This window comes from Mauremys reevesii, linkage group 4, assembly GCF_016161935.1.
Source record: "Mauremys reevesii isolate NIE-2019 linkage group 4, ASM1616193v1, whole genome shotgun sequence".
NCBI lineage: Eukaryota > Metazoa > Chordata > Testudines > Geoemydidae > Mauremys > Mauremys reevesii.
Window position 1 is genome coordinate 86,718,932 of NC_052626.1, and position 17,051 is coordinate 86,735,982.

Sequence of the window (17,051 nt, forward strand, 5' to 3'; positions counted from 1 at the left end):
TGCCTGTCTTGTGCTGCGGAGGGCCTTTATAGTCGAAGCTAACACCGAATTGGTCGATTTTGGCGGGCTCTGTGTGATGGCATCATCATCGAGTTCCCACGGTTGGGCTGTATGTAATCGCGGGAGTATTATCGAGAAGAGTCACGCGGCCACAATATAGTGAGAGTCGTGTGCTGAATGCTGAGTATTGCGAGATCCAACGACAAGAACCGTCGTGTAAATAAAACTAAAACTAGGATAAATTAATAAAATTGATTTAGGCTGGTTTATCAGAGATTGATTTGATGTACTCAATCTTTTGATAAATTAATAATTTTGATTTTGTAGTCCTAAACTGTACTGGTTACATCTCACGACTAACCAGACCACTGTCAAAAACCAGTACTGTACTGGTAAAACCAGTGCATATGGTCACTTTAGGTGAGGAAAACTGCCACCCATCAGTGGGGTGGCAGTGGGGGCCTGAGCCCATTCACTCCACTGCGTCCCGGCCGGGGTCCTAGGCAGCGGCTACCACGGCTGACGGTCAGTGGGGATCCTGACGCAACACACTGACATGGGTATGGGTTGATCTGCAGCCTGACTAGAATTCGGCTGCCCCGAGCCACTTCCAATTTCCCCCTCTGGGCCTACCTGGTCCGCGGCGTCCACTCCTGGGAAGTCCCACAGCATGGGCTCCTCGCAGCCCGGGTGGAGGGTAGATCCAGCAGTTCCTCGGGGAAGTCCGGCCAGTGCTGCTCCGGGGGTTCCTCGGGGTAACAACAGTGGAGAGGGGAAGTCTCTGGTGGCTCCTCGTCGTGGGTGGCACGGGAAGCTCTGGCGGGTCCTCCCGGTAGCGAGTGAGGAAGCTCCGGCCAGTCCGAACAACTGCTCTGGGCCCCAGTGGCTTCCCAGTCACGAGCTCCCTCGGGCAGGTCTGCTCCCAGCGGTGCCTGGGCTCTGACTGAGCTCGGATGGCGGCTTTTATACTTCTGGGTCGCCGCCTGACCCTCTGAGGCGAGCTCACTGTTCTGTAGCCCCGCCCCTTCCGGTGTCGGGGCTCAACCCTCCCAGGGAGGAGGAGCCACACCGGCCCGTTACAAGTAGTTAACCATTTGATAGCTTTCATCACCATACAGTTTTGGCAGGTTTCCACCCCATCCCCATTTCTGGCGCCGTCAGCCCCTTTGACCATGCCCCTCGCTCGATACTTCGGGGTACCTTGGTTCAGGGACAATTAGCTCAGTGTTAATGGCTCTAGCCTGCAGTCAGACCAAGTAGCGGTAGAAGTCTGTTTGCCGGGGCCCTCAATCAGGGCAGGCGTCAATCAGAAAGGGCTCTGGCCTACAGTCAGGCAGGCAGAGCAGCAGGAGGTCCATTTGCCTGGCCCTTGATCAGGGTAGGGCAGCAGTCAAGTAGGGGCTCTGGCCTACAGTCCAGCAGAGCTGTCACAGTCCAGGAGAGGTTAGCTCTCTGGTGGGAGAGTCAGCACAACCGTCTGGCATCCAGTTCAGGCGGGTGCCAGACCAATTCAGGCCTCCTGACAACCAGGTGGGGAGGCTGCCGCTCCTGACGTTGGGGTGGTAGGGTTAGAGGAACCCAGGCCCTCTCGTTCCACTGCGTCCCAGCTCAGGGCCCTAACAGCGGTGGAGTGGTCCGCCACTGGGTCAGCAGGGAAAGTCCAACCATAACACGCTGGCTGGCTTGTAGTCAATAACACATCTGAACCCAGTTCAGCTTCCCTGGGCTCCTTCCTACACGCCAATTCCATGTGTGCATGGGTTCCAGGGTTGTTGTTCGCTTTGGACCATGAAAAAGTTCAAGGAGCTGAGATTAGAGAAAAATCACATAAAATGTAAAAGGGCGTAAAGCCAATAGGGCTATCTATCTATCTATCTATCTATCTATCTATCTCCATACACCACATCTCTCTCTCTCATCTCAGGAAAGATGCTTTGGGCCTGTTTTTTTAGATAAGAATAAGGCATTTAAAGGGGGTGGGTAGTGAGGGGAGGGGAGGGAGAGGGCTATTGTTTAAAAATCTTGGATTGATAGGTTTGGTTCAGAGAAATTAATTCTATGACGCAGCTGTAGAACAGTTTCTGATTGGTCCGCCCGAGAGGCGGAGATAACCATGCTGGCGGCTGTGAGCCTCTTTTCCCAGAGGCAGCCACAAGGGTAAGTTCTCTCTTCCCCCGTGTCCCCTCCCTGCAGCTTTCTATACTGTCCTTCTCTCACTAACCAAAAACGATCTCTTGCTGTTTTCTATACTCTCCCTCTCTCAAGCCTGGTCTACACTACTCATTTATTTTGGAATTAGCCGAGTTAATTTGGAGAAAAAAAAATCATTCCTTCCACATGACCAAACTGGTTTCTTCGATTTAAAGGGCTCTTTAATCCAATTTCTGTACTCCACCTCGGCAAGTAGAGTAGCGCTTAAATCGAGATCGCAATCCCGGATTAAAAGTAGTGTGGATGCAATTCGAAGTTATTGGCTTCCGGGAAGTATCCCAGAATGTTTCCTTGTGACTGCTGTGGACAACACTCTCAACTCTGATGCACTAGCCAGGTGGGCAGGAAAAGCCCCAGGAACTTTTGAATTTCATTTCCTGTTTGGTCACCAGCAGCACAGGTGACCAGCAGCACAGTCCACTATCATAGGCAATCATGCAGAGAGCACCATCACAAGAGACCACGCAGTCCCGGATTCGCAGATGAGCTCCAGAATGGTCGAATGGGAGGTACTGGATTTCATCGAATGTTGGGGAGAAAAATCTGTTATGGCAGAACTACGTTAAAAAGAAAGAAGCATAAATCGTGCGCTAAAGTCTCCAGGGCCATGACGGAAAGAGGCTACTCCAGGGACACAGAGCAGTGTTGTACAAAAATCAGGGAGCTCAGGCAAGCGTACCAAAATGCCAGGGAGGCAAATGGGCGCTGTGGGTCACAGCCGCATACATGCCGCTTCTACCGTGAGCTGCATGCAGTTATGGGGTGACGACACCACTACCCCACCACTGTCCGTGGATATCTCCAAGGAGGAAGTTGAGCGGAGGCGAGGAGGATGAGTTATTGGAGGACGAAGAGGAGGAGGAGGAGGACAGTGCACAGGCGGTAAGTGGGAATCCATTTTCATCCTAGCCAGGAACTATTCTTAATGCAGGAGCCAATAGCCCCCACCCCACTTCCATGATCCTGGAGAAGGTACTTCTGGCGAGTGAGCCTGATCGGAGCCATGCGGTGGCGGGGTGGGGGTGGGTAAAACACAGCCACGTTGGGCTGTTTGCGTTTAGTTTAAAGGGCTCATCCTGCTCAGAGCCTCATCAGACCACGCGGTGAAGTGCGAGTCTGTGTGTGTGTGTTGTGTGAAGCAATCATCCCAGAGAGCCTGCAGGACCTCCTTTTATACTGCAAACCTAACAGGCATTGCTTGCTATGAGAAAGGGGCCCAGCAGTTTGAAAGTATTGAAATGAATGCGGAAGAAACAGAACCCGTGTGCCCCTAGGGCTTACCATGGCTGGCTGCAAGCTGAATTCTGTTGCCCAGCTGTGTGTGATGTGCTGTGTACTATGAATTGCCTGTTTCACTGAGAAACAGTGTGTCCTTTGTTCTCTGAAATGTATCTTTTAAAATACTACTCTTCCTTTTTCTCCTCCTGCAGGTGCAAATGTTTCAACGCAGCCCCAATCTACTCCATCCAAGAGGCTGGTCCAGATTAGAAGGCAGAAAAAAGGAACTCGGGACGACATATTCGCCGAGCTCATGCAGTCCTCCAGCGCGGATAGGGCCCGCTGAATGCGTGGTGGTAAACAATTGCAGTCACGTAATGCATTACAGGAACACGAAGAGAGGAGGGCGCGCGATGAGAGCAGGCAGGACACTATGGTCGAGCTCATGGGGGAGCAAACTGACATGCTGCCCTGTATGGTGGATCTAATGCAGGAAAGGCAGAAAGATCACAGATTGCCGCTGCTGCCCCTGTATAACTGCCCTCCCTCCTCCCCAAGTTCCATAGCCTCCTCACCCAGCCGCCCAAGAACACGACGGGGAGGTCTAAGGACTCACACACTCAACCCCAGAGGCTCACCCAAGCAGCAGAAAGTTGGCATATGTGAACTTTTGATTTGGTTTCTGGACTTCTCCTTCCCTTCTTCTCCACCCCCATAACCCAACCCCTCCTCCCCCCATTTACCTTCTGATTTCTCTCCATGTGTTGTGCAATGAATACTAAAGAATGGTTTTTAAACAATTGTGACTTTATTTCCTTTCATATATATAGGGGGCGGGTAACTTCAAGATAAACAAACACAAGTGTCACACTGTACCCTGGCCAATCATGAAACTGTCTTTCAAAGCTTCTCTGATGCACAGCACACCCTGCTGCACTCTTCTAATCGCCTTGTTCTCTGGCTGTGCGAAATTGGCCACCAGGCAAGTTGCCTCAACCTCCCATTCCGCCATAAACGTCTCCCCCTTACTCTCACAGATATTGTGGAGCACACAACAAGCAGCAATTACAATTGGAGTATTGGTTGTGCTGAGATCTAACCAAGTCAGTAAACTGCGCCAGCGCTCTTTCAAACGTCCAAAAGCACATTCGACCACCATCCTGCATTTGCTTAGCCTATAGTTGAACTGCTCCTTACTACTGTCAGGGTGCCTGTGTGCGACTTCATGAGCCATGGCATTAAGGGTAGGCTGGGTCCCCAGGATAACTATAGGCATTTCCACATCCCCAACAGTAATTTTCTTGTCTGGGAAGTAAGTCCCTTCCTGCAGCTGTTCCAACAGACCAGAGTTCCTGAAGTTGCGAGTGTCATGCACTTTCCGGCCATCTCACCTTGATGTCAGTGAAATGTCCTTTGTGATCCACCAGTGCTTGCAGCACCATGGAAACGTACCCCTTACAGTTTACATATTGGCCGCCCCGGTGTGCCGGGGCCAAGATAGGGATATGCGTTCTGTCTATCGCCCCACTGCAGTTAGGGAACCCCAGCGCATTAAAGCCATCCACAATGGTCTGCACATTTTCCAAAGTCACTACCCTTGATAGCAACTGGTCAATGATTGCATTGGCTACTTGCAGCACAGCAGCCCCTATGGTAGATTTGCCCACTCCAGCCTGATTCCTGACTGACTGGGAGCTGTTGGGCATTGCAAGCTTCCACAGTGCTATGTACGCACTTCTCAACTGTGAGGCTGCTCTCATTTTGCTGTCTGTGCTTCAGGGCAGGGAACAGCAAGTCACAAAGTTCCCTGAAAGTGGCCCTCGCATCACGAAAGTTACGCAGCCACTGGGAATCATCCCAGATCTGCAAAACTATGTGGTCCCACCAGTCTGTGCTTGTTTCCTGGGCCCAAAATTGGCGTTCCACGGCATGAACCTGGCCCAACACCACCATGATCTCCCAATCGCTGCATGCGTGCTTCTAGGAACAGAGGTGTCCATGTCCTCATCAGTACAATGTCGCTCTGTCGTCGCTTCCTCGCCCATTTTGCAGAAACTTCACATACTGCTGGATAATCGTGAGGCATTTACAATGGTCAAGACTGCAGCAGAGATCTGAGTGGGCTACATACTTGCCGCGCTATGGTGCCTGCATGGGTAATCCTGGAAAAATGGCATGAAGCGTGGGAGAGCTGTTCGGTTCAAGATGGCTGATAAAAGGCGGAAATGGTTTCCTTCTGTAGCTTTCAGTGGAGCCCAGCACCGACAACATGGAGAAATTTGCTACTGATGCAAGAATGGGAGAGCAGAGTTTGCAGCGGAAGCTGTGCTGCTCGGTTGATGATTATTCTGCCAGGTGAGTTCTTTCACCCGACCTTCTCAACCTTCCTTTATATTTCCTATTCTATTTAATTAGCCTTTGGTTTTTTAAATTGAGTTCAATTTTTTTTACTCTTATAATTTTTTAGTCCCAACAAAAATAACCTTTTACCACGTTCTTACAAACTCCTCTCTCTTGTTGCTTTCTCTAGTTTCCCCTCTTTCTTCTATTTAAGATAACCTTTCTTTCCTTTTTTCCTCTAAGCCTAAGCAATCTTTCTTTTTTTAAAACTCCTTTTCTTTAAGGCCTCTGTAGCGAGATGGCATAGTCTCCTGTCCTGACAGACAGGGAGGGATCCGTGAACGCCCCCCTGGTGGGTAGAACGGGGACTTGCATGGCCTCCCCGCTGGAAGCAGAGGGTGGGACAGGAAGCGGAACTATAAAGGCTGGTCCTCCAGCTCAGTCGGGAGGGCTGCCTGAGGAGCAGGGCGTCTCTTCCCGTTGCGTGAGCCCAGACCTAACGGAGACCGCTCTCCTGACAGAGACCCAGAGGTGCTGACAAAGCTGCCAGATGCCAGGATCTCCGAGGAGCTGGGGGGGCTGCCACTAGCTGTCTATCCCAGCGAAGCGAACAACAACCCTGGAACCCATGTACACGGAATGGGTGTGTCGGATGGAGCCAAGGGAAGCAGAATTAGGTTTGGCTGTGTTATTGACTACAAGCCAGCCAGCGTGTGGCGGCTGGACTTTCCCCGCTGACCCAGTGGCGGACAACTCCACTGCTGTTAGGGTCCTGGGCTGGGATGCAGTGGAATGGGAGGACCTGAGTTCCTCTGCCCCTACCACCTCAACGTCAGGAGTGGCAGCCTCCCCCCTGGTTGTCAGAAGGCCTGAATTGGTCTGGCACCCACCTGAATCCAGATGCCAGATGGTTGTCCTGACATTCCCACCAGAGAGCTAACCTCCCCTAGACTGCGACAGCTTTGCGGACTGTAGGCCAGAGCCCCCTACTTGACTGCTGCCCTACCTGATCAAGGGCCAGGCAAATGGACCTCCTGCTGCTCTGCCTGCCTGACTGTAGGCCAGATCCCCTTCTCGACTGACGCCCTGCCTGATTGAGGGCCCGGGCAAACAGACTCTCTACCGTTACTTGGCCTGACTGCAGGCTAGAGCCATTAACACTGAGCTAATTTTCCCTGAACCACCGTACCGGAAGTATCATAGCAAGGGTGTGGTCTCCCACCCAGATGGACGGACGGTGGGGCCTGGGGACTGCAAACCCTTTACAGCCTCTCTTTCTACTCATTCGTACTTTTTCTCTAAATATGTCAAAACACAAGCACACAACCTTCCCCGGCCAAACACAGAAAAATAATACAAAATAAATTTTCAAAATGGCCGTGGCATCAAAACGTACCACGACTGGAAATGGGGACGGAGGGCAGGGCGTAAATGCAACACGGTGCATGGAAACCTGTCCAAAAGTACATGATGATGAAAGCTATCGAGCAGTTAACTACTCACATGGCTGGGCAGGGCAGGCAGCCAGTTGGGAAGAAGCCATGTGTTCCACCTTGCTCCAGGTGGGCTCTGATGCACCAAGCCCCCAGAGAAGGGAGGCTGGCTTTTCCCAGACCTAGGGCAGCTGGGCAGCTTCAATGAGCTGGCTCTCCGCAGTGCACATTGTTCTTATCCTATGGACCAATGTCCATAGGCTGCAGCAGGCTGGAGGCTGGTTCTTGAAGGCCTCCAGGATGAAGATGGTCTGAGAAGCCAGGCATCGGACTGAGGACTTGCTGTCCTGCTGCAAGCCTTTGAGGTCTAAGATTGAAAGGAAGGAAATGGAGGTCAGAGCCATGGCACTCTGGAGAGCCCCGGCAGGCCAAGCCAGCTCTGTACCTCTCGGCCCACAACAAGGAGGCAGCAGGCCAGGTGGCAGGAGGCAGGGGACTAGCGGGAACAACCAGCAACCCTCACTAAACATCCCCGCCGCCCTCCACAGCTGGGGGAGCCTCCAGACACAGGCAAGAAGTCCCAATGAACCCCATTCACTCACTATTTCTAGGACTGCCTCCTCCCTGCAGTATCTGAGAGCCTCATCCCTGCCTGTATTTACCCTCCCCCTTCCCCCCCAATGCATAGATGGGCACTTAGGCCTAGAGAGGAGAGTCACAAAGGGGCTTGGGCATTGTTAGGCGCCGCCTAACTTCAGGTGCTCTGCTGCCCTCCAGGAAATGCCGAGGAGGAGCTCAGCCATTCTCTAGCTCGGTTGGGAGGCCCAGCTGTGAATCTGCTCTGGGAGTGAGGAGGCTGAGCTATGTCACCCACCCTTCCCGTTTCCCGAAAAAATGGGGTGGAGATGCTGCTCTGCCCTGTGATTCCCAGGACACGCAGCAGGGAGGGAGGTGACCGGACGTCCCTGCAGCCGCATGTGGAGCAGTGGCTTGACCCCAGGTGTCCCACGTGGAGGTGACTGCTCCAAACACTGGGCTAGTGAGTGCAAGGGAGGCAGCACCCCACTTTGGCTGTGTTTGTGGGGGGCAATCATCTGAGAAGGCCAGCCAGCTCAGGCCCAGTTTGGGGATCTACCAGGCCACAGCTCTGAGGTCAGGACTAAGTGCCTGGGCACATGCCAACCAGCAGACACGACAGGGTGAGGGGACAGCTGATCAGGGGGTTGGGGATTGACATTTTGCATCCCCTTGAGGCTCTCGCCTGTGACCACGTTGCTGGCGTCGGAGATTGAACCCACCCTGCAGCCCTGGGCCGTTCATCCCCCTAGTGCTCAGTACTCAAAGCGGGACCACTCACTGTCGCAGATGGCGTCCAGCTTGTCCTGGCTCCCCTGGTCCAGCTTCCGGGCAGTGAGCCCTACACACACAAACAGCTCATCACATCCCCGCGTCCCCAGCAAGGGTGTTAAAGCCTGTCACCCTCCAAGCACCGCGGCTTTCCCCGCCCCTCACTGGCCAGGACACGCTCCTGAATCCCCAGGGAAAGGCGAGTCCCCAGAGATGGCTACAGGGCTGGTTGCCAAAGGAGAGCACAGCGCCTTGAAGGTCCACTACCAGAGCCCATGGTGGGGTGGGGCGGAGAATGGGGACTGCATGAGGAGCAGTGGGCTTAGTAGGGTCCCATCAGCCGATCAGGGCAGTTTGGGGTGAGCTTGCTCCTGTGGGTTTCTGACACCCCTTCGCCTTCATTAGGGAATCAGGAGCCCAGGGATCACTTCTCGCTGCTGGCAGGGACTGAGGAGAGCCTGGGACCAGATCCAACCCCTCTGCTAAAGGGACCCCTCTGCTCTGTGGTTACCTAGGAACCTGATGGCTGCTTCCCTAACTGGAGTCTGTGGGTTCTGCAGGAAGGCCATGGTCTGGCCCAGGAAGTCATCAGCTCTCTCCTTGTAGTGGATCACCTAGGAGCCAGAACAAAGGAGCACAAGATTATTAAAGGCCTTTCCGTCCCACAGGCCAGCTTGCAGGTGTGTGGAGCGCACGTCCTGTTTTTCCCCCTCCTCCCTGTGGTGGGAGGACCCCGCAGCGGGACCACACCCCGGGCCTGGTGTGGTCCCGGGGCTGGGGCTCAGTGTGGGCACAGAGCCAGGCAATTGGGGGTGCCCTATCCACTGATTCCTCCACTTCTGCCAGCGAGGGCTGTGCAGTGAATGGCCAGAGGGCTCCCTCACCAGGCAGTCACAGCTTCGCCAGGTTTCCTTGTGCTGGATGAGGCCACTGAGCTGGTGCCACCTCAGGAATTGGGCGGCACTGCTGAGGGTGTCCCAACACACCTGCAAAACAAGAGGGCCGGGGCAGGCCGGACACAGTTATGGGAGCTGGAAGCCACTAGCCTAGTTACCGGAGGCCAGGGAGGCCGTGCGTGCTGAGCAGCTTCCCTGCCCTGGCTGCTCACGGAAGGCGGCGGTGTGGCTAAGGCAATGGCTGGAGACCTGACTCAATTCCCAGCTCTCTGTGCAGGAACTCAGGCAAGTTGCTTAGGCCCAGGCTGCAAAGGGATTTAGGTGCCTAATGCCCATGGGGGTTCAATAATTTTGAGGCTGCCACTCAGTTCCCCACCTCATGGGGAGAATTCATTAGTGCTGGTGGCATTTGTGTCCCAACTGATGGGGCCATGAGCACTAGCATGTGCAGAGGCATGGGGAGGGGCTTGGGCATGTCATGGCTAGTACGGGCTGTCGGGCCGCTTGGCTAAGGGCACATTGGGTCCTGTGCACCATCTGGAGGCTGAGTAGCCCTGCTCCTGGTAGGGATATGGCCAGGGTTGTGCTCTTCCCACCAGCACAGCCAGGGAGTGTGCGGAGGCCAGTGGCTGTAGGAGTGGTGAGGCGACCACTCGCCCCACCCAATCTCTCAGCCTGGCTGCAGGGGGTGTTGAGCTCAGAGGATGCAGAAGAATCTGCAGTTGGGTGGGGTGCCATGGTCATGGCACTACTGGACTCAACATTCAAGTGATTTTGAGTGCCTGATTGTCACAGCTCTGAGCACCTGCCCTCTACCGGCCAGACCCTTTAAAGGGGGTGTCACATGTTGCCCCCAAACAAATGGTCGCTCTGTAACTATCTCAGGCGCAGACTCCAATTCGTGGCCTCACCTGGGACACGTTGGGGCGCTCATCATGCACAAGGAGGAGCAGTGGGACCAGGCTCTGGAGCACATGCTCCTTCATCTGCCTCGGTTGGGCCCCCTTACAAGCTCCAGCAGGTCTTTAAAAGGGTGATGGAGAGCACCTGGAGCTTGCTGGTCACCTGCAAGAGATGATATAGGGAGGAGGAGACACTGTGACAGTCATTCTCATCCAGCGGGCAAGCGCACACTGTGCCAGAGATGTCTGCCCTGCAGGTATTGGTAACTCACCCCCAGCCATACAGCCACAGCTGGGGCCAGAGTCTCATGGGCATAGCGCCATTGAAGGCAATAGAGATGCAGATTTCCACCAGCTGAGGGCTGGCCTGGTAACTTCTTGGCCAGGGAGGCAGTAAGCTGGGGTGAGACTGCCCCTGGGCTCTCACAGCCAGCTCTGGGTGCACTGACATCAGCACCCGCCTGTGTCAGCCAAGGGAAACATTCAGGGTGGAGCAGCGCCAGGACAGGGCGGCAGAGAGGAGCGATGAGGAAAGATTCAAAGAGCGAAGGGGGGGGTGTAGTTTGTCCACCCGCTTTGCAGGCCCAGCTCACACTGGTGTTGACCCACAGCAGCCCTCTAGCCGGGCCAAGGAGGCCAGGCATAGGGGGCAAATTCCTACCATTGGTGTTTGTTTGGGCCATGCTCAGGGACCTGGGGTGAATTTAACCAGGGCCAAGGGGTGGTAAATGTGCAGGAGCTCCCAGATAGGGGGCCTTGGATGCCATGACTGGAAGCCACCCAGCCTCCAGGGGTTTGGGGTGGGGTGAGGGTCAGCTCAGATGGTCAGCTGGGCAGCTGAGCCCAGATGGTCAGATGGTCAGCTGAGCTGGTCAGCTGGGCAGGCTCTGTACAAAACACGTGGGAGGGTCTGGGGGCATCAGGGCTGCACTGCAGTGGGCACAGGCAGATGTTGAACTGGCACCTCTCTGGTCTTCCCTCCAGTTGTTGAGGCCTGTTTGCCTTTCCCTGGTGATGGGTGTAGTAAGTGCAGGCCATGATAAAGGCCCAGTATGAGGCCTGAGGCCTGAACTAAAGTAATGAACAAGACTTTGCTAACATAAAGCAAAGGTAAGCTGTGAGCCAGAGGCAGGCCCTGCTCACAGAAGCTGGCAAGGAAAGGGCTGATACGTACCTAAAAGGTACTGAACATTCACATACTTGCACATTCCACACAGATAACAAAGAACAGGCTGGCCCATCCCAATGACAGGGGCAAAGGGTAAAATGATGGATAGAGTTGTTTTGATCGAACCAACATGTACAAGGTAGAAGGTGGCACCTAAATCGTAGAAAGGTTGTACCGTGCTACGTGGAGGTTGTACCTCATAGGTCAGGTGTGATGTGTAACTTGTTTGTGTCTGTGTATAAGAATGCATCCTGGGGCGGTGCCTTTGTCCGGCCGAGGGCAGTGGAAGAATCCGCCACTGAGCCGGGTCCATTGCCAAGAGGCACTTTCTCGTAGTATGCCCTGAATTAGGCTAAGAAACCTACAGGGAACTGCAATTGTGTCCGAGTGCAATAAACCTAGCCGGCGTGGCTTTGCATCTTACTGGACTCTGTGGTTATTGGGGTTGTCGTCGGGTCTGCTGTGTCAGCTATCTGCAGAGCTGGGGTAGCACACAGAGGAACACACGCACGCAGCCGAGTGATATCAACAAGGAGAAAGCAGAGCACCACACGGTAGCACTCTGACAACACACTTCTGACAACAATGGGCGTTGTGTTCATTAACACTATTTGGATATAACCCCTGCCCCATAAAGAACCTGTTCTGTTCCCCCCGGACCTGAGAGGGGTTTGGTTTAAAGGGCTCACCCCAGGGCGAGATCCTGCATCCTTGGTCAGGCTGCCCTGTCCCTTTGGCCAGCTGGGGATCCAGGAGACCCTGGGAACAGCTTTAGCCAGGCCTGTGCCACTACTAAATAAAGAGCGGCACGGTCCCAGCAGAATTCGGGAGGGCTGAGAGTAGGATTTACCATTATGAGGCTGGGAGTCCCTCCAGGAGCCCCACTGGGGCATTACCCTGGAAGGCAGTAATGGATGGGCCCCTTTCTCCTGCCCGCTTGCTGGATCTCGCCACCCAGTGTGGGACTGAACATCAGTCTGGTGAATGCGCCAGCGAGCTGGTTGTGGGTACAAAGATCTGAGAGAACTTTCCCTCCTTTGGCGCTGCCCTGCCATGAGCGAAGAGGAGAGGAAAGGCGGTAGCTGTAGAACCTACAGACAGAGCCATTTCCTTATGGAGCTGACAGGCCAGCTGTAGGATTCCTGGCCAGGGAAAGGATGGGCAGATTTTCACCAAGGTACCATCACTTGTCACCCTGGAAGCCAGCAAGAGCATTGCAGCACCCTGTGCTGCAGAGGCCCCCTCGCTGCATGCAGGCTCAGGAATGCACGTCCTTCCCCAAGCCGAGCCTCGTCCCAAGGCTGCCCACATCCTGGTCAGTAGGCCTGCGGGACACCAGGGTTCCCATCCTTTCTGCCATGTGCTCTCATGGAGAGTGAGAGGAAGGCGGGAATGGGCTCATGATTTATGACAATCCGTTTTCTGGCTAGGACCATAGCACAGGCCCTGCTAGCCCACCCCCTAGCCCCCACTCACATGTCTGCAGTTTGATGGGATCTCCTGTGAGCTGCCAGGCCTTACATCATGAAACAACGGCAGGAGTTGCGCAGCCACTTGCACAGCCGCGCAGCTGGCGCTCTGCCTGTCCATGCCGGCGAGGAGGTGTTTCAGCACGGCGATGGCCTTGCGGATGAGGTCTCTGTCTACCTCCTGGAGTCGCTCCAGGACATCTGGCAACAGATGCTGGAGTTTCCCCACCTGTGTGAAACAAGGAGCTGCTTTACGAAACACCCCCCAGTGACCCAACAAGCCATTTCCAAAACAATGTCTGCCTCCCCTGCAGACAGAGGCATGGGAGCTAGGGGTGCTGGGGGTGCTGCAGCACTCCCAGGTTTACGCAGGGCTCTGCTCCTGGCCCCACACACAGGGTCCCAGCTGCCGGCCCTGTGCCAACCAGCTATGGCCCCAGCCTTGGTCCCCTTGCCCCATCCACCCCGCCCCGCCTCCTGGAGCCATGGCCCTGCTCCTGACCAAAGCTCTAGTGGTGGAGGGGTGTGTGGACAGGGGTAAGGGGGTGTGTGTGCAGCACCTCCACTATAAAAAGTCTTCCAGCGCCCCTGCCTCCAGAGACATATTACAGCCTCAAAGCCTTTGCACAGCCAGCTAAGATCACGGGCAGTGGGTCCGGCAACCTGCAACATAAGCAGCTGCTTGTACTCCAGATCTCAGGGGATGGTTTTATTAGCAGATATCATCCGTGGAAAGTTCTCTACACAACACGTTGACCCCAAATAAATCAAGTGTATTATTGTTCGAATAGCACCTCGAGGCCTGTCTGCAATGAGGGCTTGTGCTGGGGGCTTTCAGGCACAGGAAGAGACGGTCCCTGCCCTGGAGCTTACAGGCTAGACACACGAAGGCAGGATTTCTATCCCCATTGTACAGACATGGAACTCGGGCACAGAGAGGTTACGGGACTCGCCCACAGTCACTTAGGGAGTCTGGCAGAGCCAGGAACCGAACCTGGGTTCTCCTGAATCCTGGTCCTTACAGCCCAGCCTAGGGGAGGGAGTCGATTTTGCACACTAGTTCTAGGGTTAGGCTGTTACTAAAAGCCAGATTCAGTCATTTCTGTGTTTGGTTTTCAACCTTTCAAAGACAGCCCCACAAAATCTCAACCGGCATCAGGGAAAAAATAGGTCATATACAGGCTAACCGGTTCCGGAAAGGAAAATGAACCACAAGCAAGTGAAAACCAGGCTGAAGTGCATGGAACGATGGGAATGGTGTATAACAAAGAGAATTACAGTCACGCCCTCTCCATGTCTGATCTAGTCATAGTCCGGGTTTAATAAACCGGACTGACCCCCCTATTCTCAGGCGAAGTAAATTATCATTAACGAGAGTTGCCTTCAGATTGTCTCCTCTTTACCAGGCTGTCAGATCTGTGTATTTAAGTCCCAAGGGCTTTCTCTGCCTTCACTATATTGTGGGTATCAAACTTGTTATGAGATCTTAGCAGCAAAAGGCCCTTCCAGAGCTCTTCAGAGGAGCGAGTGCTGCAGGACAGAGCCGTGACGTCAACAGTTAAAACCTATGAGGCTTAAAAGGGGATTTGTAGGAAAAAATGGTTCCTAATTGTAGTGAAATGGCTCTATCCAAGCGTCCCTGATCACTGGGGTCGCCAGCATTCCCTGGGGGTCTAGAGTCTGCAGCTCTGCTGCTACTCTAGTGCTAGGGTTCTTTGGATCACAGAGACCCCAGACACAATCAGGCCCAGCTGTGCCAGATGCTCCACACACCTAGAGACGCACCCTGCAGGAGCCAGGCCCTGCCCTGCAGAACAGCAGACAAAGGCCAGGCAGGGGCTTGCCCAAGGGCACCCCGCAGGTCAGTGGCAGAGCCAGGAATAGAAGCCAGGGCTCCTGACTCCAGGCCAGGGCCATACCCCCAGGGAAGGTTTCAATGACCCCAGCCCTGCAGCAGCTCCCTGCGGTTCTGGGTTTATCCCCCAGCCCTCCTCCCCTCTCACCTTCTCTGGGTGAAGGGCCAGAGTGAGAGGCCTTTGGCGCCAACCAGCGCACCACGGTCTTGGGGTCTCTCAGCAGCCCGCTCATCTCCTCCACGATGGCGTCTTCCAGCTCGCTGCCAAGGTCAGGGCACTTGAGGAGCTAACACACCAACAGCAAATCAAGCTAGAGAACGGGGCTGGCCTCTCGCGACTCATCTCTGCCACGGGGCCCTAAGCTCCACTGGCCAAGGCCCGGCATGGGCTGCATGCAGGGCATCGCGATTGGTCACCGTGTGGGCCCCACTGAAACGCTTCTAGCGCGACGGCCCCTCGAGGCGCCAGCTGAGATCAAGGCCTGCCCTGCTCCCTCACTAAGGCTCAGCTGCACACGGAGCAGTGGTGTGTGTGCGGGGGGGCGGGGTCTGCAGCCTTGTGCTCCAAAGGGTCGCCCGGTCTGCGGGGGGCAGGTGAACTGGCCATGAATGGGCAGGCGGCTGCCCGGCCTGCACATGGCACACGGATGTCAGAGGGGGCTCGAGGGCCGAGGTCACACAAGGGACCATTCTATGGAACTGAGTCTTGGGGAACAAGAGACACCTGACCCTGGGCCTTGCTCCAGCCCCGTGACACCAGCTGGGACAGGTAACAATGCCCAGACTGAGTGACTCCACCCCTAGGGTTGTAGGAGCTTTCCCTGCCCCTGCTCACCCACCCACCCCAGGGCCTTCAGGGCCACCCCTCTCCTGGCCATAGGCATGGCGGCAAGTTCCATTGGCCCATTGGCCCCAGATAAGCGCCGCACCCTCCCAACTCCTCCCAGAGCCTGCCCCCACCCCTTTCCCGCACCCACTCTGGCCCCAAACTCCTTCCCAGAGCCTGCACCCCTCCTCCACACCCCTCCTGTCCCCAAACTCCCGCCCCGAGCCTGCATCCCCCCCCTCTCCTGCACTCCCACCCGCGGACCCCTCCCAGAGCCTGCCCCCCAGGCCCCCGCCTCCCCCCAAACAACCTCCCACAGACTTAGGCAGGTGGGGCAGAGTTAGGGGGCAGAGTTTGGAGGGCAGGTTCTGCTGAGCACCACCAAAATTTCTACAAATCTGCCGTCCCTGGCCATAGGTCAGCCCCATGCCCCAGTCACCGCTGGGCGGGCGCTTCTCACGACCCTCACCCGCTGGTGAGGCTCACCTGAATGAAGGCGCCACGGCCGGGGCGTACCGCCTATCGTCGATCGTTGAGGATGGCCATGACATGGTGGAAAATCCAGTTTCGCTCCTCGACATTGGCGAAACCATGGCCCTGGCATAGGAAACACAAACACCACATCATCAAGGTGGGCAGGACTGGTCCTCCATTTACGAATCTAACCAGACCAGTGCCACAGGACAGGGGATCCCGGGCGACTAGTCACGCGCAGCTGGCACAGACTAGTTCCTGCTGGCTTAAAATGCCCAGCGGCTTATGTGCTAGAGACCCAAACCCTTAATCACTCGACAGGGAGCCCTTCCATGAGGCCAGCTCTGAGCACGTAGTGCTGGGGCTTCAAGAGAACTGCAGACAAAGAAGGGTGTTGGTGGGGTCGGTGGTCTTCCTCATGTGCCCAGATATTGGGTGATGAGAGACAGAAGGGTGGGTGAGAGAATATCTTAGATTCACCCAAGACAAGCGCTGGAGCTTTCTGTGTTAGCTTCTCTCTCACCCACAGTCACTGGGCCAACCAAAGACATTCCCTCCCCCACCTTGTCTCTCTCATGTGCTGGGTCTGACAGGGCTACACCAACGCTGCGGAAAGACATGGCGGAGGCTGTCTTTGCCCAGCCATGCCTGCCAGAGCCATGCAGGAGGCGGTTTCGCCAGGCAGCGCAGGGTGGAGAAGTAGCCGACTGACCCCTTGGCCAACAGCACAGAGGCTGCGGCCTGTTCCATGCAGGCGATTGGGAGCGCGTCTCACCCAGCAGGGAAGGCAATGTGGCCGTGTCCTGGGCCAGGGAGGGGAGCTGCTGCTGTGATCGGTTCTGGGCAGCACTCACCGGGCAAGCAGGCAGACACCTTTGTGGTGCGTGTCGGAGCTCATGAGCAGGTCCCAGC

At 55.3% G+C, this 17,051-nt stretch overlaps 1 protein-coding gene across 1 annotated transcript; it reads right to left on the bottom strand.

Moving 5' to 3' along the window:
• Nucleotides 1–7,203: 7,203 nt before the first annotated feature.
• On the bottom strand, nt 7,204–10,431 carry LOC120403954 (maestro heat-like repeat-containing protein family member 7). The gene is made up of 5 exons (XM_039535979.1): nt 10,357–10,431; nt 9,434–9,535; nt 9,061–9,163; nt 8,560–8,619; nt 7,204–7,569 (listed from the first exon to the last, which is right to left on the bottom strand). The coding sequence occupies exons 1-5, from the start codon at nt 10,429–10,431 to the stop codon at nt 7,385–7,387; spliced, it is 525 nt and encodes a 174-aa protein (XP_039391913.1). The 3' UTR covers nt 7,204–7,384.
• Between the last annotated feature and the right edge of the window lie 6,620 nt (nt 10,432–17,051).

Bases quoted from the DNA above. Each gene is read 5' to 3' on its own strand.
- LOC120403954 (XM_039535979.1), bottom strand. From the start codon at position 10,431: ATGAAGGAGCATGTGCTCCAGAGCCTGGTCCCACTGCTCCTCCTTGTG. The intron at 9,164-9,433 runs GTGAGGGAGCCC...TCTGGCTCCTAG, and splicing joins GGCGAAGCTGTGACTGCCTG to GTGATCCACTACAAGGAGAG. The intron at 8,620-9,060 runs GTAACCACAGAG...TTGTGTGTGTAG, and splicing joins AGCAGCCATCAGGTTCCTAG to GGCTCACTGCCCGGAAGCTG.